We start from the raw sequence: 21331 nt of genomic DNA on the forward strand, positions 1-21331 counted from the left end.
AAAAGCCTCCTACGGTGTATCCCTTTTGCAGAAAAATTCAAAGATATTCATAATGCAGGAGTAGGGATTATTAGTTGGGGCAGTGCAAATAAAAAATTGATACAAATGGGTAAAAAAACACCTATTGTACTCAATGCTCACGTAAAAATATCCAATAAATATCTTGTCTCATTAATGGTACTAACTTAGCCTTTGGGTAAAAATCCGGATGTATACCTATTTTATATAGACCAACTGCACCACCATTCAATGCTTGTATAAGAGTAACATAAGAGTCTATGAGATGATGATTAAGGAATACAATTTTTGATTGTAGATTTAGCGTATAAAATTTCAATTTATATAAGAAGACACCACGTTAATGAAAATTCCTCTAAAGATGAACCAAAACTTCATTATATACACCAAGGATTTAGTTCAACATGAAAAAATATTTCCATAGCCGGGACTCGAACCCGAATTTCCCGATTGCCGGTCAAGCGTGCTAGCCAATCACACAACAAGTCTCTAGTTTCATTCAGTGCTTAAAACTACAAATTTATTACGAAGTGCATGAATTTTTCAAGTTTTAAAAATTAGAAAGCATTCATTGGTATCGCAGGATGGAGAAGGGGTTTTTCGATGCAGCGAGGGGAAGGGTAAGAGGGGTGGTCAGGAGGGTGGGGAAAGCCAGCGGAGTAGGGGACGGTAGGGGCGGGTCGGTTAGGCGGAGCAGGTGGAATAAACAGTTAACTTGCCTCGCGTGCTACTTGGCCGGACTCAGTCAGAGTGGGGCAATCGAATCTCCAGGTTGGTTTCTCGTAGAGAGAGCTCTTTCACGTCTTGTGTCCACCGCGGCTGAAAGCCTTCCAATCCACCGGTAGTTCCAACCGCATTCTCTCCTTCGTGTTAGTTCTTGCGTTCGCTCCTACCCTGGGCCCATTACCACTGCACGGTGCGTGCGAAGAATAGTGGCAAGAAGATTTTAAGTTAACCGTGACGACGAGTTAGTGCATTGACTCGGATAGGTGTTGGTTGATTCGGCGACTTACACTCAAAACAAGGAACCCCTGAGACCTTGGATTGTGCAGCACGATGACGCTTCCGGCGAAGTATATCTTCGTGGTTTTAGTCTTGATTGGTAAATATCCATCCTCATATATATTCAATCCAACGTCCTAGTATAGTAATAAAAAAGGATGACCGATATTAATAGTATATTGGGTGACATAGGTAAATTAATGAAGGCAAAGCTCAAATTTCATGAGGCTTGAACTAGAGGCTAATTAAGTAATGACATTTTTTTCTAAAGCTAAAATCGTAAAAATATATACAGCAAATCCCAAATTTTTAATTTACTATTTAAATTATTTTTGGATTTTTTCCTGAAAAAGTATACTTGCCTTTACTTATATTAAGATTTTTCAATGTGTTATGCATTCAAAATATTCACTAATGAGCATTGTTTTCCATCAATAGAATGCCTTATGTGAAAGGCTTTATCAATATCTACAATAGCTAGAGTTATTGGTAAATTTTAAACAGCCCTTCCAAACGTAGCTTTTATCAAACATTTAAAATAATCTTTATTTCCTTACTGGATCTTGAATAATAAAAAAAGCTGGCATAAGAATTTTCCTGAAATTAAATGAAAATATTTGATCAGTTTAAGTACAATAATTGGTGCCAATTTTTTAAACAATGTTTGAGTCTCGTATTTTGAGATAAACTTGATCTAAGAATCACTTTTCATTTCAAACTAAGCCATTTGTTTTAAAAATGTCATAGATATAAATGTGTTCAGTGAATGTCTATTTATTTTTTCTGTTTTACGATCAAAATCACTCCATGGCTATATTTAATACTTCCCGAGGAAAAATCATTCGTAAGGTTTCCAAAGTACCAGTCCATTTAAACATATGTGGCCTCACGATCAATTTCTTGAGATCATAAATGTATTGCTTAAGTTCTTTTCATTGGAGTGTATTAAAAGTTTTAAGAACCTATTCTTGCAGGCTGTCTCTTTTTGAAAGCAATGTAAACTATAGAAATAATAGCACATGCAGTTAATATTGAATTTCTTGGGATATTGTTGTTATTTGCATAACTCCTTACGATTAATGTGGTTTTATTTCTTGTTATCTGTCTCTTTCGAGCTGAAAATATTATTTTTATCTGTGTAATCGAATCCTCTCCAAGTTCTTATTTCTTACTGTCTGTCTCTTTACGCTTTAGTAGCTTAGGTGGTAACTTTTATGAGAAATTCCTGGGTTTGGGGTATTTTTATCAAGTGTAACGGTTGCCTTTTTTAAGAAAAATATTTATGTTCATCTTAATTTTTTAATTCATAAAAAATGAAAACGTGTCCAATGGGGCTAACATAATCAATTTACTACGTTGCGTTAGCGGAAAAACTTCCAACACGCTACTTCTACTAAAAAAAACCGGTACCAAAGCATTGTCTTTACTGTCACTGCCGAAGAAATAATCGCTAGAATTGATATTATACGCCACTTCCGTATCCAAATAAAAGAATCCGTGCATCTGAAAATCGGTCGTAGAATACATTCCAACAATTAATTTTTCCGCTAAGGTCTATCTCCCTCTTTAGGATATACCATTTCGGGGCATAACTTGATGAAAGATAAATGATAAAACCCAGTAAGATGAACTATAGCGGGAATTGTAAGGGTATGTAGGCTTTGAAGACAGAGGTAACGTTGGTTGGTAAATTACCTGAATTTTTACGTTTTATATTTTCAATTTTCTTACGTTCTAAGTGTTTCGCCTTCATTTAGATGATGTCATATACGTTTACAAAATTCTGTTATATCACACCAGGTTTTGAAGTCCATTCCTTTCATACATCACTTTAGTAAAATGTACCAATGACTATCATCCTTAATTACTACATTTTTCACATTGCACAAATGAAAATAGATCGTTGATACACGTGGGCAATAAAAACACGAATTTTTCAAGCGTCATCTACTTCTTTTTTTGGCACAACGAAGTTTAACTCGACAACGATACTGTGTTTTAACAAATAAATATTGAAAAAAGTTGAAAAAATACCATTCCCTTTTATAGTAGAAATATAATATACAAACTACGTAAATCGATATAATTAGACATCAACATAAAAGAAATTTGAGCAAATGAATATATAAGATATCTTGAAAATCTCAACATAGCCTACCACGAAAACGTCTCAAACAAAAACATCAGGGAACAAATATGGCTAAATTTTATTTTAGTTTATAGAGCGTGAAGAAATAAGTATAAATTCGCGTAACAAGTTCGCAACACTACTAAACTTCTGAGCGAAAGATGGAATCGCGTTTCAACCTTCCGTCTCCTGAGTTTTCCGTATTCGCAGGTAATTGAGGATGTCCTATATTTTTCGCTTTTTACGAGACATCGCTGCTAGAAGTGGACCTCAACTCACTTCTTCCAAAGGCGAGTCGTGCCGAACGGTCCCATTCTTGAAATTGAGCTTCGGTGTACGTAAACCTTTCAGCAATGTGAAAAAAACACTTGTTGCGTTAAAGAAGCTGTCTTTTTTTCTCTCAATGGAGAAAGGTGCTTGCAGCCAAAGCATGAAATTGCACTATTGTAAATCGCATTTTTTTGGATTCCTGAGTCGCAACGAGTGTGAAAAAATGACATGATTTTTTTTCACATACGTTTGAACCCAAGATCTGTTTTTATCCTCATATGACGGTTAGGGAAGAAACATTATGATAGCAAACCATATTACACAATATCTAGCAAAGACTGGACGGAGTTTTTTTCCTGCCTCAGCCAATATTAAAGTAACATTTATGCATTAGAAATAAGTATAGACAACACTGTACGCTCCTAAAAAGGCCAAAGGTTATGGCCCAGTGGGGAAAGTTAGCGCAGAATTAAGTTTGAAGTACTTCAAAGTATGTGCAGAGTTGCATTTATTCAGACTGAATGTGCTTAGGACGTGCAAAGGTCGTTCCTCGCTGCACTTACTTTGAGCATGTGCAGGTTGAACATTCTAAGCATATGCACTGAACTAAATTAGGGAACAAAGACTAAGATGATTGATAAAGCACATTATTTCACTGATGTGTACGGGTTGTACGATCCGACATGATAGCGGAGGGCGGAAAACACCTCCCAATTTACGTGAAGTTCGAAGATTATATTCTCCTCCAAAAAGCCTACATAATGTGAGAGCAACGTTCGCATGAATACCAATGCCTTCAGTACTTATTTCACGGATGGAGGAATGCCAAGTATAAACATTTTGGACCAAAAAACTATAAGCTACATTTTCCATTTGTGTTTTTTATTTTTGTTAAAAATTGTTCTTTTTGCTGAACACAATAATTGAAAAAAGGCAGTGCGAATTGAATCCATTTCTTTCGAAAGACGAAATGTGTTACTACGTTAAAGAGTAACTATGAGAAAATCTCACAACGTAATATGGCGTATAAAGGATAGATATAATTAGTTCTTGTTAAAAAAAACGTCTATCTCTCCTTGTATTAATTTTGTGACACGTTTAACCGCTGCACGAACGCGTAATCGCTTGATAACGAAAAGTTTAGACGGTGTAGTTTGTTGATTATTTTTGCGTAAAAAAGTGTAATCTTATGGTACTTTTCGTGGAATTTGGCCGAGATCTTTGTTCCGGATGGGCGTGGTTCTACTGTTTATCCAAACAAAAAATTCCCCAGAGCACCAATTGAAGTAGCTCACGCATCCAACCGAGGAAGAAAAATACAGTCCAACCAAGAGTATCTATAGGTTGAATTTTGAGTCAACAGAATATTTTTGCTAACCCTGGTAACATTTAATGGAAAATAACGATTAAAGCCCTCGTCGTATTTTCCACGGATTGATTTGATTTACTGCGACCAATTAGAAGTACAGCTACGTCCTTGCAAGGTCTCTGACTATTTCTGGTCTTAATAAACTGCTAATTTAAAACTTAAACCGCGGACCTTAAGCGAATAAAACGAATGTAAAAACCACTTCAACATCAGAACCAAAAGTTTTAAAAAACATTATTTTTGACTTTGAAATAATTAATGGATTATCTTAAAATTAATATTTTTTTAAATATTATTTTTATATTCAATGTCATTCAATATTATTTCCATCAATATTTCTTAGGAGCTATTGCAACCACAAGATGGAATTTACTTAATGACAAAAATACGTCATCAATAATAAATTTAATGAGGCAACGTACTGCTATAGCCCGCAGTTAAAATAAAGAGCCACATAGAGTTCTTGGTAAAACAAATATTTACCAAAAAACTGATAAATACGGCGATCAGAAAATAAAGACTGAATCGGAGATTTTCACTTTAATTGAGGATATATTCGTTGACATGCAAAAAATTGGCGCACGTTTATGCGTGTTTTTGCGCCAAAACAGATAAAGGCGCGCCTCCCCCACCGTGTTTTGGTGCATCAATCTTAGTTACGTTTCCGCAACCTTGAAGGTGAAAGCTTCACAGCATCCAGCAGCGCCGAAGAATTGATGCGACCTTGACTCCACATTACTTGAGAAGGAGAGCGAATGCTCCCTGGAAAGGGATTTTGTGGCTCCAGAGTTTAGCCAAGCGAGACAGTTGGAACGATTTTGGACCCGACACTGAGGGAAGTGCGTAAAGACTCAACTCTTTCTAACCCAGAGCTGTTTCAGGGAGAAATAATATTTCAAGATTTTTCATTTTGAAAACTTGAAAATTTTACACTCAATGATATTTATCCTGGCAGCTAAATATCTCGTCATTAAAATTTACAATGCAAAATAATACTTCGTTAAAATTCTTCGTACAAAATAATATTTAGTTTAGATATCTCCTAAATAGAGCTGAAAGTTTGAACATTTTTGATGTTGCTTAGAAGCAACATTGGGTTATAAAGGGTTAATCACACCATCATTTTTGCCGTCCTTCAGAGTGATTCCTCTGGCAATTCAATTGGCTAAAAACGACGGTTTCAGCGACGGAACAAGGCACTTGCCGAGGAATGGAAAAAGGGAAGGAGTCCCTTGAAACATCGCGGAAATTGATCGCGAGTATCGGTCATTTACCGCCATCTTTGGAGCTATCGCTAGGATGGGACAGAAAAAGTAATCGTGTGATCCAGGCTTAACTCATTGACGCCCGAGAGACATCTAACGAATAAGAAGCATTTATTTACTACCCCTTACGTTATCAAGCATTTAATATATATAATTGAATACTTTTTCCAATTTGTCATTCATCGCCTGATGATGCGACCTGCAAAGGCCGCGAAACCTTGCATGACTACGCGCAATGCGCAGCGAGATTCATTGATGTCGGCGACATCAATGAATCTCGCTGCGAAACCCTATGTTCCGAACAGAGAGCATTACATACACATATGTTACGCGAATTTGGCTGGGAGCCGCTAAAGACTCGGAGGCCGTGCGCTAGGTTTAGGTTGCTATAGCAATTGAGAATAGATATCTTTCATAATGACACGAAAATCATGGTATTAAATCCCCACTTAAGTTCCAAGTTCGATAGATACGATAAATTAAGAAAAATATTTTGCCGAACGGATACATGCGGGAATTAATTTTTCACCCGAAAAATAAAGGGCTTAAATAAATTCTACGCGGTACTTCACTAGGCAAATTATTTTCACGCCAAACAGATAACATTGACTTCAATGGCAATAATAAATTTCATGCGCTTAAAGAAACATTTATTCGAACTCACGAACCCATTTAGACGCAGTTCTATTAGTTTAAGAAATATATTATGATTCGTTAAGCTCTTTTACCTGGTTTATCCAGTCTCGATTAAAGTACAGCGAACGATGCGCAAGGAATATGGTAGATTTCTTGGATTGCTATTATGTTTAACAAATACGTAAAATATTATCTAATAATTATCTATGCCTGATGATAATGATTACACATCGAAACCCGGGTCGCTTTGTTTAAAAAATAATTGGTATATAGGAGCAATAATTATCCAACCAAGAAACTTTAAAGTGGAACACCACACAGTTAAAAATGAGTCAGTGAATATGGTAGATTCTATTTCCAACTATCCAACCCCAACCAAATTGAATTTATTTTCTGATATCGTGGCCCTATCCGCACTTTTTTCTGTGGTTCTTTTTAAATTGAATGGAAGGCGATGAAATGTTAGGTAACATGTTGTTATCAATGTCGAAGTGAAATACAAAGTTATTATTATTTCACATTGTTCACGAAAAAAACCTCTTCCCACAATAACATCGAGATCACAGCTATCATCTTTATCTATAGTTATCCAACCAAGAAACTTTAAAATGGAATACCACACAGTTAAAAATGAGTTAGTGAATATGGTGGATTCTATTTCCAATTATCCAACCCCAACCAAATTGAATTTATTTTCTGATATCGTGGCACTATCCGCACTTTTTTCTGTGGTCTTTTTAAATTGAATGGAAGGCAATAAAATGTTAGGTAATATTTTGTAATCAACGCCGAAGTGAAATAAAAAATGATTATTATTTCACATTGTTCACGAAAAAACCCTCTTCCCGTAGTAAAATCGAGATCACAGCTATCGCCACTAATATAAAATAATTTTATTCCTTCCATTGCACCATATTTCATGGAATTTTAACCCTTTATGCTCATTATGCAAGCTTTAACATACCTTAAAGTTCAAAATATTTATATCTTTCCCCTAAATAGTGCTAACATTAAGGAAATCTAATGACAAGCTACACTCGTTATTGCGCGATTTGTATTCGGAAGGTCACGACGAGCTGCGCTCGTCATTTCAGTGCAAGGGGTTGACCGATACCAATTCTCTATTTTCTTCACGTTTCTGAAAAAACTCAATACAAAAAGTGTACTACGGCCGCGTTACCCAAGGTAAATAAACCGCCAACCACGCTCAACCACGATCCAGGGATGAAATATGCGATGATTGTAACGCCAGAACCAATGACCTCGAAGTGTATTTGCCCGAAATGCGCATACAATAGCGACGGTGAGGCCTCAGCGTTGCCTCAACCGCCGCGACCTCCCTTGGTCTAATGAGCATTCAGGTTCCATTTCTTCACCGAAGAAGATCTTCTCGAGGAAACACGGTTATTTCATCTAAGCGCGAGATTAGAAAAAATGGCCTCGTCTCTCCACTGACTGCGGTCTAGTTAAATAAAAATGGGGAACAACGCAAGGGATTATAAACTCAGGTAAAAGCCAATTATTGTACGAAGAAAATATTTTATTTATGTAAGATTTAACGCTTTCCTAGCGAGTCATGAAAAAAAATCTCTGGGTTCCAGGTGGGTAAGAAAATTGAAAGCATCCGGCTTACTCGCTTTCTTACACGCGCGGAAAACCAAGAAAATTTTAATTATTACATTTGCTTTGCATAAACCTCCTCATTTTCCGCATTAATGACCAAGATGCGAGAAAATATGGGGGTGCGTTAGGCACAGGAGGGATTAAAAATCGAGTAAAATATGATTATGATCCAAAAAAAGTTTGTTTCTAACTCCGCATGTGCAGTCGTAGTAGTAACAAGAGAGGTGATAAAAATCCACAGAGTATGGGAAAAACAGACGCGATAAATAAATTGAGCAAAGTATGATGATAATAAAAAAAACATTTTTCAATACTTCTGTGGAAACTTAATGTCCTGTGCAATAGAATTAATACTGTCCAGTAAATACAGGGGTGATAAAAAAGATAACGGCAACACAGAGGTAATAACAAAAACGAGGAACAGCGAAAGGCCTAATCATTCCACAGAAAAAAGAGTTTGATTACAAATAAACCCCTTGTTTATCATACAAATATCGAAAAAAGTAGAGAGTTATGCTAAAGAAATATTATTTAATACCTTCTGATGCCGTTTAATCATGACAAAAACAGGGAATTGAATTCAATAAGCGGTGAATGATAGTTACAAATTCAGGGAATAGTTTCCAGTGATTTTTAAGTATGTACTTCGATGTGGCTCGGTTCGTTACAAAACTTCATCAAAGAACATTGGATTTGATGGCGACAATTGCCTTTTACAAAACAAGGAAATAATTGATAAGTTCTTACCTCAATTACTTTTTCACTGAGACGGTTCGGTTTGTTGCATTACCATTCCGTTAATATATTCTCCACTCGTACTGTTTTCCCAGTACCTTGGGGAAGGTAGGTTGAAATCACCATCTGCAACTGAATTTCTCTGGGTTTATCTTTAAGGGCTTTTATAATGCCGTGAAATGCGTGACTCTTTCCTAGAAAGATAAAGGACGCATAAAGCAACGGAATAACTGGATCAGGAAAACAATAACTAGCTTCATCCCAAATAGCAATGGAATGTTTGACCTTAGGGACAATGAATGGTTAAATTACTGACTAATCACCTCTGCTTGTCAAAGAATATTTATGGCGGAGTATTTGAGTGCAATTATCCACGAAGGAGCGAGGGTTTGCTTGCTTAAATCAGCTCAGGACAATAGACAAATTAGAGATTAGCAATCTATATAGGGAACCTCAGTCACACGGCGGCTGACGGTATTTCGTGGCAACCGGGTCAATTTGATGCGTTAGATATCAATGAAGCGTCAAGGGCAAACAATGTCTAACGGTCGACTCGGCATACAACAGTAACTCAAAGACATGTCATTGACCTCAACTGAATCAACACGACACTCTGCGACCTATGTCAAGGACGATAAGTAGAGGTCATTCCCAGGCGTGGCGTAATGAAAGTAATTAGCTTAGTGAATGACTTATACAAAGCAAGAGACATTTTTGGAATGAATTGTTTAAGCAATTAAAAACATGAATCTTTCCCACCGACACGGAGAAAAAACATACAGTGGGCTCTCAGTAATCCGTCAGATATCGGACAAGTGCACTTCCGGATAACTTAAAAACGCCGGATTATGGTAAATCACTATTAATTACGCAACTAAACCACAGAAACAATGTTTTATAGTTTGTAAATATGTATGTAATATATAGTACTGTACATTACATCGGTACATACCCGCAATTGGAGCGCTAACGTAAAGAAAAACTACAATAGAGAAAAATTATACTTACATTACAGCTCTGTATTTTTTCATATCAATAGTCCACATTACTCCATTGAAGTGTAAGGTTTTCCTCTCAGTAAGCACCACTTCTCCTATTTTCTGAGTTGGACTAGACTCACCTACAAAGTAGACTACTCGATATTAACGAGCTACCCACCAGGTACCTATATAAAAACGCCGGATTACCTGCTGGGACGGAGAGTTGATGTGCCGGATTATAGAGGGAGTACTGCATTGAAACCTCAATATATTTCCAGGTTCGTCAAAAACGAAAAATATCACAATAAATTTTTAATACTAGCAAAATAATTACGATTTTATTCGAACTAAAAATCAGAAAATAAACCACTCTGATTTGGCTCAAGGTCCACCATTTAAATTTTATAAACAAACGACATGTTTCAAACCAAAAAACCAGGAGCTCATTCACTTTGCATTTGACTTTGGAGTGATATACATTCATCATAGTGTATTTGATATTTTAGGAGCAGTATTGAAATGAGTATTTACAGCAAATAATAAAAAAAATGACGCGCACCACGTATTTCGGTTTTCAATTTGCAGTCTTATCGGTATAATTGAAAGGTGGGGCCTTAGGCCGATGCCGGTGTTATTCTTCTAATTATTTTTTCATCGAATTATAACTTCGTTTCCTAATTGAGGGCTGAGTTAATTTTTAATTATGTTAATATCTTCTTATTTTTAGTCCTTATGAACACGTGGTTTTTAGATAAATTTGATATCATTTGCAATATTATTTTCTCTATTTTATTTTAATAAAAGTGAGGCCTGTAGTGCTACCGAAAACTTCTTCATAAGGAGAGGGAAATAATGCAGCCTAAAACGATGGTAGATACGCAAAGTCAAGCCTTAAAGTCTTGTAAAATAATATTAAAACATATAATTAGTTTGACCTCTACACAGACGCATTATCCGTATCGCCTGATCTTATTCACCACCGAGCAATTAAATATTTACAACTATGCTGCATCTGAGCAATAAATATAAAAGTTTTGTCTGAATTTTCGAAGTTTCTTTTATCTATCTGATAAGTTCGTTTCGTTGGTACCAACGCAGAATTTTCCGAAAGGAGCTTACAAAAAATATAAAAACAAACTTTCAAAAATTTCTGCTGTTACTACCTTTGAATAACTAAAAATAGCACATGAATGCATCTGTTCTGAAAATTTTAAGTCAACAGCCAATCAGTAAGTGGGTTGAGTAGCAATTTTTGCCCGGAAAGAAAGAGACCAGAAAGTGATTAAAAAACATGGCAATCCGAGAGATATTTACCAGTTGTAGGAAATAAGTTGCACAATGGTAACTGTAAATTCCTTTCTTCAAAAAACAGGGAATAAAGCCGGATGTCAAGGAAATTAAGCTTTCGTATTTTCAGAATTGAAATTGGATAAAATATGATAAGTAGCTCACTTTTTTTCGATGCACTTTCAAATAAACATGTATAACCACGATTCTTACTCGAATAAGAATGCGAATATTTTCATGAAAGTTTTAATTATTATTTTCCAAAGCAATTAGAGCAGTAAATTATTTCCACAACCAAATAGCCGGTAATATAATGACCATTTGGCAGAGTCATAGAAAATAATAAGCTAAAACATAAAATAAAAACATTCAATGTTCATGCTTATTGACTTTGAATTGAATGTTCAAAACATTCAATACAAATTCAAAAAAACACTTATAAAAAAGAGAAAAATTGTATTAATTTTATCCTTATTTAGCGATTGAAGTAAAATAGTCCTCCCAGCTCCTCTAGCACCATGAAAAATATTTGGGGTTCATTCAAATTTAGGATTATAATTCGTCCTTAATATTTACTCAAGTCACTTTTTCATAACTAAAATAGAAAGTTCTACTTTACTTTCGACATACGAGCATTTTTTTCGAGTTACCCTAGAGAAGTTCAATGAGATTCATAGCGTGATGACATTTAAAATGCGATAGCCATTATTAGGCACACTCATATGCAATGGATACCCGTGAAGGCTGGTAGTATGCTAATGTTGCTACGTTGTTGCAATCAGACAGGAGAATAAGAGAAAGCCTCTGTTTTTTGCTTAAACCTTGGGAATCCTTCTCACGCAATCAATATTATAAAAGTGAAATGATGAAAAACGGCCGTAATTTTTTCTCGCTTTCGAGAGTTTCCGTCCTTGTCCGAAGGCCATCAGAGGGCGGGACTCAGCTCTGGTTAAGGAGGTACGCTCGCGACTGCGCGAGTCAAAACAAAACATTTTCCCATTTAAATAAAACTGAAGATTCAAGCGTGATGGAGTGGAGTTTTCCGTTTTGTGATAAATACTTGCAACTGTCTAATAATCAAAGAAAATTACTTTCAAAAAAATAGTGAAATAAATACTCTTCTTTAATGATAACATCGATAATAAATTATAATCGATGTAGGAGGTATTTATTTCAATATTTTCACTTACGTTGTCATGACAGTATTTTGTTATCGAGGATGACACCCATGAAGGTCAATAAGAAAAACATGGTTATTGAGAAATTTGATAATTCAATCAACGAATTAAAGTAAACACTTTTTACTCCTATTTCAGCTGAAGGAAGCGCCATTTTCATGCAAAAAACGGGCTTTAGCTTAAATTCACGAGTTCATTTGCTGATAGTGTGTAAAGCAATATGCTGCTGATCGAGTGGTCCCGGATTCCATTCCTGGGTGATGCCTTCGGACACCCTAAATCTAAATCCTCGAAATGCGAAGGGGATATAGAAGGGAGCTTACTCACTTATCCTCAATGTGTGATGTTCACACGCATGCAGCTTAATTCTGGGCGAGCTCTAACCTCACCTAACCAAACAAACCTTTGAATCACTGATTGAATATGGCATACTGCAAATATCATATCTTTTATTTGCGAAAACTTTTATGAATTGTAGCATAAAACACTTTTCGTGTGATTACGTATGTATCGCTGTAAGACTGTACAAACACACGAATTTTCAAATATAGCGCCATGAAAATGTGGCATTGATAGTTCATTTTTTGTGGCCATCAGAAATGAGGTACAATTTTTTGAAAATTTCAAGAAGACGACTCACTTCGTTTACCGGACCAGCTCTCATTGCTGACATTACCATTGCCACGATTAATTCATCGCGCTGTTAAAAAAACCAGAGACGTAGATTAACTGAATTAAAGTAGTCATACAGGGTCAGTAAAAATTAAATTTTATACAGCGTGATATTGTGATCGTCATAGTTTCAAAATGTAGCTTTGTTCTAATTTTTCCGAAAAAGTATCTAATAGTTACCTCATGTTTACTACTGTACCGACTGGGCAAGAAGAAAACTGTCGTATCACTTAGCATAGACTTAGCCATCATGTCAATTAATAGAATCATGTTTAAAATACGTCCCTTACTTCTTCATAATAAATGAGGTGAGATTAAATCTGGAGCTGAAAATAAAAATTTCCAAAGATTATGGTGCATTAAAATCTGCAGGGATTTTCACGAAATTTAATTAAAGTAGACTAACTATTGGTAAATACCTTCGTAACTATAACGGTTTTCTTATCGTCCTTTTTCCTGGCAATTGAAATTAAATATCTTTAACTAGTCCAGTTTTTTTGCTCTAACTCGCAGTTAGCTCTAACCAGCCCAATTTTATTGGTGACGTTGACGCATATACGCAAGGATAGATTTACCCCAGTCTCGAATAAATGAAGTCTTACTATCTTCCCGGTAAAGCCTTCTGACACCCCTAAAGAAAAATCCAAGATGCCTAAGGAAGCTCAAGGAAACTATTTGCCCCCTTATGCGCGACCTCAACACGCCTGCGACTAACAAGGAAAGTCCCTCAAGTTTCAACACCAGATCTTGTTGACATTTTACTAGGTGATGGGAAATGGATATACATGAGATGTAGTTTTGCTTTATCCGCCAACACTGAATACTTCGAGAGGAACGAAGTAGTTTCACCGTTTCAAAAACTAAATTTCGACTTAAACGTTCACTTTAAAGAAATACTACATCGCAGAAATTATCTCGCAGTATAAAAGCAAATGGTAACCAGCTTACTAGCATGAATCGGTATCAACACGATGATAATTTTCGATGCACAACAGAAAATTCACAAAGGGATGGACGGTTTCCTTTCGAGATATTAGCAGCGAAAAATAACAGAACTCCTACATTTACGCAACCCGCAGCACGACAATAGGCCCTAATACTCTGTTACTAGGACGAAAAGCACTGACGGTGTATTTTTGTACTTCGGGATACATAAATTTAGGTGTTTTCTGTTCGGAAATATCCGTCGCAACATTCCGTCGCAAATATCTCGAAAATTACTTAGCTTTGGCAGCTAAAACTCAACCTCATGGGTATTAATTTTCTATCGCCTAGAAAAATTTGAACGAGAACTGGTGGTGATACTTTAGGGACTTCCCTTGTGAATCCGGAGTCGGGACTTCACTCCCCTATCCAAAACCTAAAAGGTCAAATCACATATAACGCATAACCTATGCACGCAACATTCTGGTCATCAACTTTCTAATGCCTTCTTTTAAAAATCTCTTCTCCAAAGAATTGGTACTACTATTCTCTTTCTATTAATTTAACCGACGTATCCGTATTCCTCCACCATACTTCGTGCTGAATCTGTGTGTGAGTGAGCATTATCTACCATCTATCGAAACGCTTCAAGAAATAAAAAACCCACCCGAGGACTTACGTCACGTTTCACCGGTCTCGTGGAAACAAAAGCAAGTCATTCCTTTCTTTTTCGGAAAGCTGGCCTGAACTTTAAATGGCAATCTCATGTCTTTAACGCGGTGAAGCCGCAAAGAACTGAATAGAACAAAAAGCGAATCCGATTTATCGGATTTGAGAATTTTTACGATGTAATCCTAAACCCACGACAGAACGCTCGAGTATGGCTTGAAACGGAGCATCTCGCCGCAGCGACACAAACGCGAAGTACACGAAGTAGTTTCACCGTTTCAAAAGGTATATGTCGACTCAAATGTTAAATTTTCACCGAAGCAAAATACTGCATCGTAGAAATTATCTCGCAATATAATAGCAAAAGATCAAAAGCTTACCAACATGAAGCGGCATAAACACGATGATAAGTTTCGATGCAGAACATAAAATTTACAACGGGATAGGCAGCTTCCTTACAGTTTAAGAAGCAAGAATCTAAGAAGACCGTAAACTTTCCCAGCGTATGCTATTGATGAAATCTTCTCGGATAAGGCACTGAGTAAGGGTGTTTAAGGCTAACGTGTCGATGAGAAATTCCTTCATCGACATCAGTGCTAAGACTGAGCGATGACGATGACAGTCCCGGCCCTTGTGGTGATGAGGGAGTTTCTTATCGAAACGTTGGCCTTAACCGGACTTACCCGGTGTAAAACCCGAGAAGATTCCATCAAGAAATTAGGAATTTGACGAGACAACAAAGATTTTTCTTTTGGTCTTGAAGGGTCTTCAATCGAGTGATGACAAAGTTTCGGTAAATATCGCATTATGTCTAATAACTCTAACAATACAACGGCCATTTTAATATTAGCTCTCGCACATTTTCGCCAATGGACACGACTGGTACAGACGCTAGGGGACTGGCCCTCGGATAGCTTCCTAACCAGATGATTGGAGATCGAATTTGGCCTCCTTTAAATTACTTTTATTCCTTTATTTATACCGTGGCTACCATAACGACGCTAAATGCCTATTGGAGATATTTTTAATCATCTAGTTCTAAATAATATTTTATAACTATACCATATACCAAATGGAGAGTAAAACCCATATTCGAAGTTAAAAGTCCACAAGAAATTAATGCCTAATAGTATTACTTATTGGCAGTACCAACTTAAGGCCGATAATTACTTCGCAGGTTCTAGAAACCCTATTGGAATGATCTACGAGGGAGGATTTTTTTCAACCTCCGATAGCTCAGCAAAAACAACATACAAGCGACAGGCGAACACTGCGCGGACACACTAAGCTCACGGATTAGGTCTTTCTGCGCTGGATCTCATACACTCGCCGCACATTTAAGGTGCGACCGGAGTGCGAAATAGTACCTTTCTTAAATCTTTTTCGTCCGAAAATCTACCCACAACACTTCTGAAGAATCCTTGCTTCCTCAGGGCCCTGCCATAAATATTTCTTTTATCTTTCGCCCACGACAGTTCGAAGCCATCATAACTCCCAGATACTTCACTTCATCCGTCGTTCATGAGCGACGGACATGAATGGTTAAGAGTTTACTTCCCTCATACAAAACATGTATCCCTCGTTATGAAAGGGTTCACGCGCCAAGGAAAACAAACGGTCCCTCGAGCAAAGTAGTTAAAAAAAAAAAATATTCCCTCGGCCGGCAGATGCTGCGAGATAGCATTTTACACTCGCGGACGCTTAGCCGGTGATTACGGAGATAATGTATGCGAAGCACGCGCTCCCGACCCAGGAGTGGAGATAAGCTACGACTATGACGAAGAACCGTTGGAGTTCTCCATTTCCCTCGCGATGCGCGAGTGCTAATAGTAAAGCATGGGGAAGTGAGAACGAGGTAACTGCCAGGAAACTGAACATATTCGTAGCTGAGATTGTGCCACTAAAAATGAGTGCGAAAGAAATCGCGAAGCGGAATGGCTACGAGGTATCTGACGTGCGCGAGATGTGATAGTACTCATGAATCCTATATTTTACGCAGATTTTTTTGTTCTACTTTTTATACTATCTGTCATACTCGCTTAAGGTGATTAGAGAAATTTAACCATGCTTATTATTCATTCGGAAAATAATAAAAAAATATTTTTGAGCAGGAGAAAAAAAATCTACTAAGAATGCATCATTGAATTGTTAGGCGAAAATATAGGGAGAGCACGTGCATTAAAGTTTTGGGTTCACCGCTTTGAATCATTCGGCGCCAGTAAAATATTTGAGAAAGATCAACTGATTGAGATGCTTTCTTGATAATCAAGGGCGTGCCTTTCCAACTTTACCGGCTTAAGAGAGAAAATCTTTCACATGGGACGGGTGACGTTATCATAGGCATGTAGTGACGAAATGGCCAAGGTCGTAGTTCAAAAATCGAGTTCGGATTGAGATCGATCGAAACTCAAAGATCATGGCTCGATGTGGACTACCTTAATCTTTGACTATCAGTACTTTTTTCTATCTTTAATCCATTTCCCCCTCAACCCCCAAACTCCCTCTCCCGCTCGCTGCGGTCATGGTCCCTACATAAGGCACAGATGACCACACTAGGAAGGGACAAGCGTGAGACAAAGCTGAACCTCACTCTCATAATTTTGGTGAAAGCTGTGGGATCAGGTCAATTTAAAAAGGACCGCTTCCTATAAAAATCACGGTGGAAGATTGGCTTCAATTTAGGCACCCTTTTCTCATTTCTATCTCTCCATACGAAGGCAAGAAAATTGCGGATTTCTCTCCGGAAAAAGCAATTTAAAAAAAAACAGTAGAGTTAATTCAATTCGAGATGAAGGTCTATCACGAGTAAGAGATGTCGTAATTATGACAACATACGTCCTCACTATCGTGATATAGTTTCTAGGACGGCAGGCGAGCGGGCGTAACTGGCAAAAGGAATGCTGCTCGAATTGATTATCTGAAATCGTTATTAAAGACAAATTTTTCAACGAAAGGATAGCAAAATGAATGCCGATTATTTTTAGGCGCTGTAAATTGTCCTTTTTCACTATTATGAGGGCACAATGATGAGATGGATTTTATTAAAGCTCAGTGATTTATGTACAAATTCACTATGGTTTATGGTATGGTAAATACGGCTTAGATTGTTTGTAGAGTGAATATATGGTCGTGAATCTCCCAATAAGAAGGATAAACTTGACGCTCATGTTCTCCCTCAAAAGAGCAAGAAATGGCTACTTTAACATCCATACAATGTGCAAAGCATATAACTTTCAAGCTAATTACCTCCAAAAAAATTCCCCAACTTCCATTAGGACCTCAGCCATGGTAAAAATAATTCTTAACTGAACTTAATTCATGAACACTCTATGGTGAACTTAATGCCAAATTTACGTATATCAGGACTAGCCCAATTGATAACTTTTACGGAGTCACCCGCAGTGCACGAATATGCGAAGATTCCACAGAGAAAAAAAATATCGGTCAAGGCGAATGATTTTTTTCTCTGTGGAATTTTTGCACTACACATTGGTTCTCTTCAAGAAATAAATTCGTAACGCTCATGCACTTAATAAAATCCACTGAATGGAGGAGTTGGGGAAACTGTGAAGGTGGGAATTGGATACGAGTATTCTCGCCATTCACAAAGGAAAGTGAACGATAGGGGTCGAACATATTTTCATCATCGCATTTATTTCGAAAAGTAATTAAGACTTTTGGAATGCTAAGAAATACTCAAGGACCTCACTATATCGAAGAAAGGCGTCAATGTACACATTCAAATGTTCATCTTCCGTTTCTTAGCTTCGATATTGATGCACTAAAACCTTTCAGTGCATTCGAAAGTAAGTGCGCAGTTCCAAAATCATTCCAAAGCCTCGTTCATTTCTACATTGCCGTAGAGTAAATATATGAATTAAAACTAACAATTTTCCTAGTTCTTCAACATATTTTTATGCAGGGCCGAAGGGTTGCCAATCCCAAAATTAAAGGCAGCACGAAATTTCTACAAAAATTAGTGTATTATCCACCAATGTCAACAATATGAATCGCTACATTTATGAAATAAAAGTTAAAATAACAGACGTTTCCAGAACGGGCGTTAGGACGATCCACTATTGCCTTCTCGTCATCGTTGGCAGAAAAAATCAAAACATTCGTTTTTACATTCCGCACATTATTTTCACATTATTGATGCAGTGTTGAAAGGCGTTTTCACACAAAAATAGGGAATAAATCGTTGCAATACTATTGAGTACATACTGATTTGAGTACATATTGAGTACACATGCGTACATACTTATTGCATATTGAGTGCTATGGTTTCTTACTTATTGATTTTTATGTGTTTCTATCGAGGTAGAGTTCCTCCTCAAATCTAATAAATTTACACGAAGGCAAAGGTTAACTTCAGCCAGGCCATAGTTGAAAGCTGTTTGGTTGGAATCTTTAGAAATATGTTCCTACGCGTACGCACGTAAGGTAAAAACGTTGGGCCGAGGAAATTTTCTGGCAAATAGATTTTTTTAATGCCACGACCTTTCAACTGTAGCAATTGTAGAGGTAAAAAAAGAAACCAATTTGCGTAGGCACTCGCAACTTTCAATTTTCGCCGTTTAAACTGGCACATTTGCAGGTGCGGCTAGGCTGGCCGCTGGCAAACACGCCTTTCTCTCCTAGAAGCAGGCTCAATAAAGATTACATGAGGACGCATAATATAAGATCACAATTAGATTCAATGGCTGACCAAACTTGGGACTTAAAGCTGTTGTGTTATCCCCATGGGAAATTTTCGTGAGTTAAGGTCCAAGAGAAATTTGATTTATGACCCAGGAGAGCGAATTCTGTTGCACCAACTCTAATTCTACTATCATGTTCCAAAGCTTCACATGAATCTTAACTGGCGTTAATTCACTTGCGGGATCGGGTTGGTGTGGTGGCTAGAGTGTTGGCTTCCCACCTCGTCGGCTCAGGTTCAAATCCTGGCGGTGGCAGAGGATTTTTAGAGACTTCCCGATCCCTGCTTGAATGCTATGTGGAGGACATTTCAAGCGCGACACTCCGTCCGTCGAATAGGACGTTAAGCCATGGTCCCTCCTTTGGCGACTTTCGTTAAGAGGAGGCCAATGCCGACGCCGGGTTTCCCTCGACCCTTCCTTCCATTCCCTTCCCTCATGATGCAAATGACCTCAGCTGTCGGTCGCCTCCTCCAAATACCATACCTACCATACAATTAATTCACTTTATTGCTAAATATTACTTCATGACACTTTTCAATTCAAAATAATGTAATGATTAGATGCCTACATTTTTTCTAGGGGTCAAATCAAAATATCGCCTAGTGCTGAGGTAAAATTTAATTGGAATGCATGTGTTTCTTGACAGTACCTTCGACCTAAAGACTCAGGGAGGAAAGCCAGCGAAACTACCCTACAAATCCACAAATCGTAGTCAACTAACGCCGATGAAAACCCGATTAAAATATATAGATCAAACCATCACCGTGGAAAAGTTCGTTATAACAATGTGATGATTGTTAATAAATCCTAACATAATCATCAATCCGAAGACACTTAGCTTTGTTCGTCAAGAGTAAAATTTTGAGCGAAGAAGAATGAAAATTTCTTTTTAAAAAATATCATTAAGGTGTCACCAATGGTCACGCACATACTGTTTACTTTCTTAGTTCCACATAAAACACTTCTCCTGCATCACTCCCATTATAATTTTGTATGAATATTCGAACCTTTAATTTGCTTCAAAACATCACCTATCGTATCAATCCTACCCTGATCGCACACACAGCACTAATCTTTTACTATTTCATCCGAAAATCTTCCCGGAACACGAATAATGGCTTTGCTTTTCATGGCTCTTTGATGCGTCCGCCACGCACAGCGGTTAAATCCGAAGGTAGGTGGGGATGGTTGGGTGAGCAACTCGATATTGAAGACGCTACAGGCGCTTGAAAATTCAAAATGCAAGGTAGGAGGGCCAGATCCTATTCCTGGTACTTATAACACTTGTTGATTTAAGATTTTTGTTCGGAGCTGCTCGAAGGGTTCAACCACAATTTTTACCCTCCGGTGACATGTTTAGCGCTCCACCCACTAGGTACCTCGATCCCAATCGCTTACTAAATGTCTAAATAAATTTTGGAATTGTATTTCGATTATTGATATATTTAAATTGGTTATTAGCCCTCTAGTTACTTCCTTGACACTATTAGTGGTCTCTAAACATCAACGTAGTTTCATTTTCTTTCTCTTGACGATGTTAACGTGTCTTAGAGCAGAGGACTTTATGAATGAGTCAAAACGTTTAAAAAATGATTGATTGTAATGTTGTGAAATCGTCAAACATGTAGAGAATATGACAAAACGCGGAAAACAAGCATGTATATTATATTCATGTTGGAATAAAATCTCTCTGAAACGTAATTACACTAAAGCTATTTTTATCCCTAGCGCCCGGAGCCCTAAGCCCGGAGCGCCGGTCTCGGTGGCGGCGGGGCAAACTGGAGGTCGCGGGTTCGAGTCACGCCAGGGTACCCCTATCCAGGGCATGGTCGCTTGTGCACGTTAAATTGTTAACATGTTAATAAACCCGATGTG

General features: G+C 37.4%; 1 protein-coding gene across 3 annotated transcripts in view; it reads left to right on the top strand.

Moving 5' to 3' along the window:
• The first annotated feature begins 726 nt into the window (after window positions 1-726).
• Window positions 727-21331, top strand: part of LOC124169628 (microtubule-associated protein 4) — an 80474-nt gene continuing 59869 nt past the window's right edge. For 2 of the 3 annotated variants that reach the window (XM_046548276.1, XM_046548275.1), the window contains exon 1: window positions 729-1120. In XM_046548276.1, coding sequence (XP_046404232.1) covers window positions 1075-1120 — 46 coding nt within the window. In that variant the 5' untranslated portion in view covers window positions 729-1074. Of the gene's footprint in view, window positions 1121-21331 lie in introns of all 3 variants that reach the window. The other variant, XM_046548274.1, reaches the window with a different exon arrangement.

This window comes from Ischnura elegans, chromosome 12 (assembly GCF_921293095.1).
Source record: "Ischnura elegans chromosome 12, ioIscEleg1.1, whole genome shotgun sequence".
Taxonomy (NCBI): domain Eukaryota; kingdom Metazoa; phylum Arthropoda; class Insecta; order Odonata; family Coenagrionidae; genus Ischnura; species Ischnura elegans.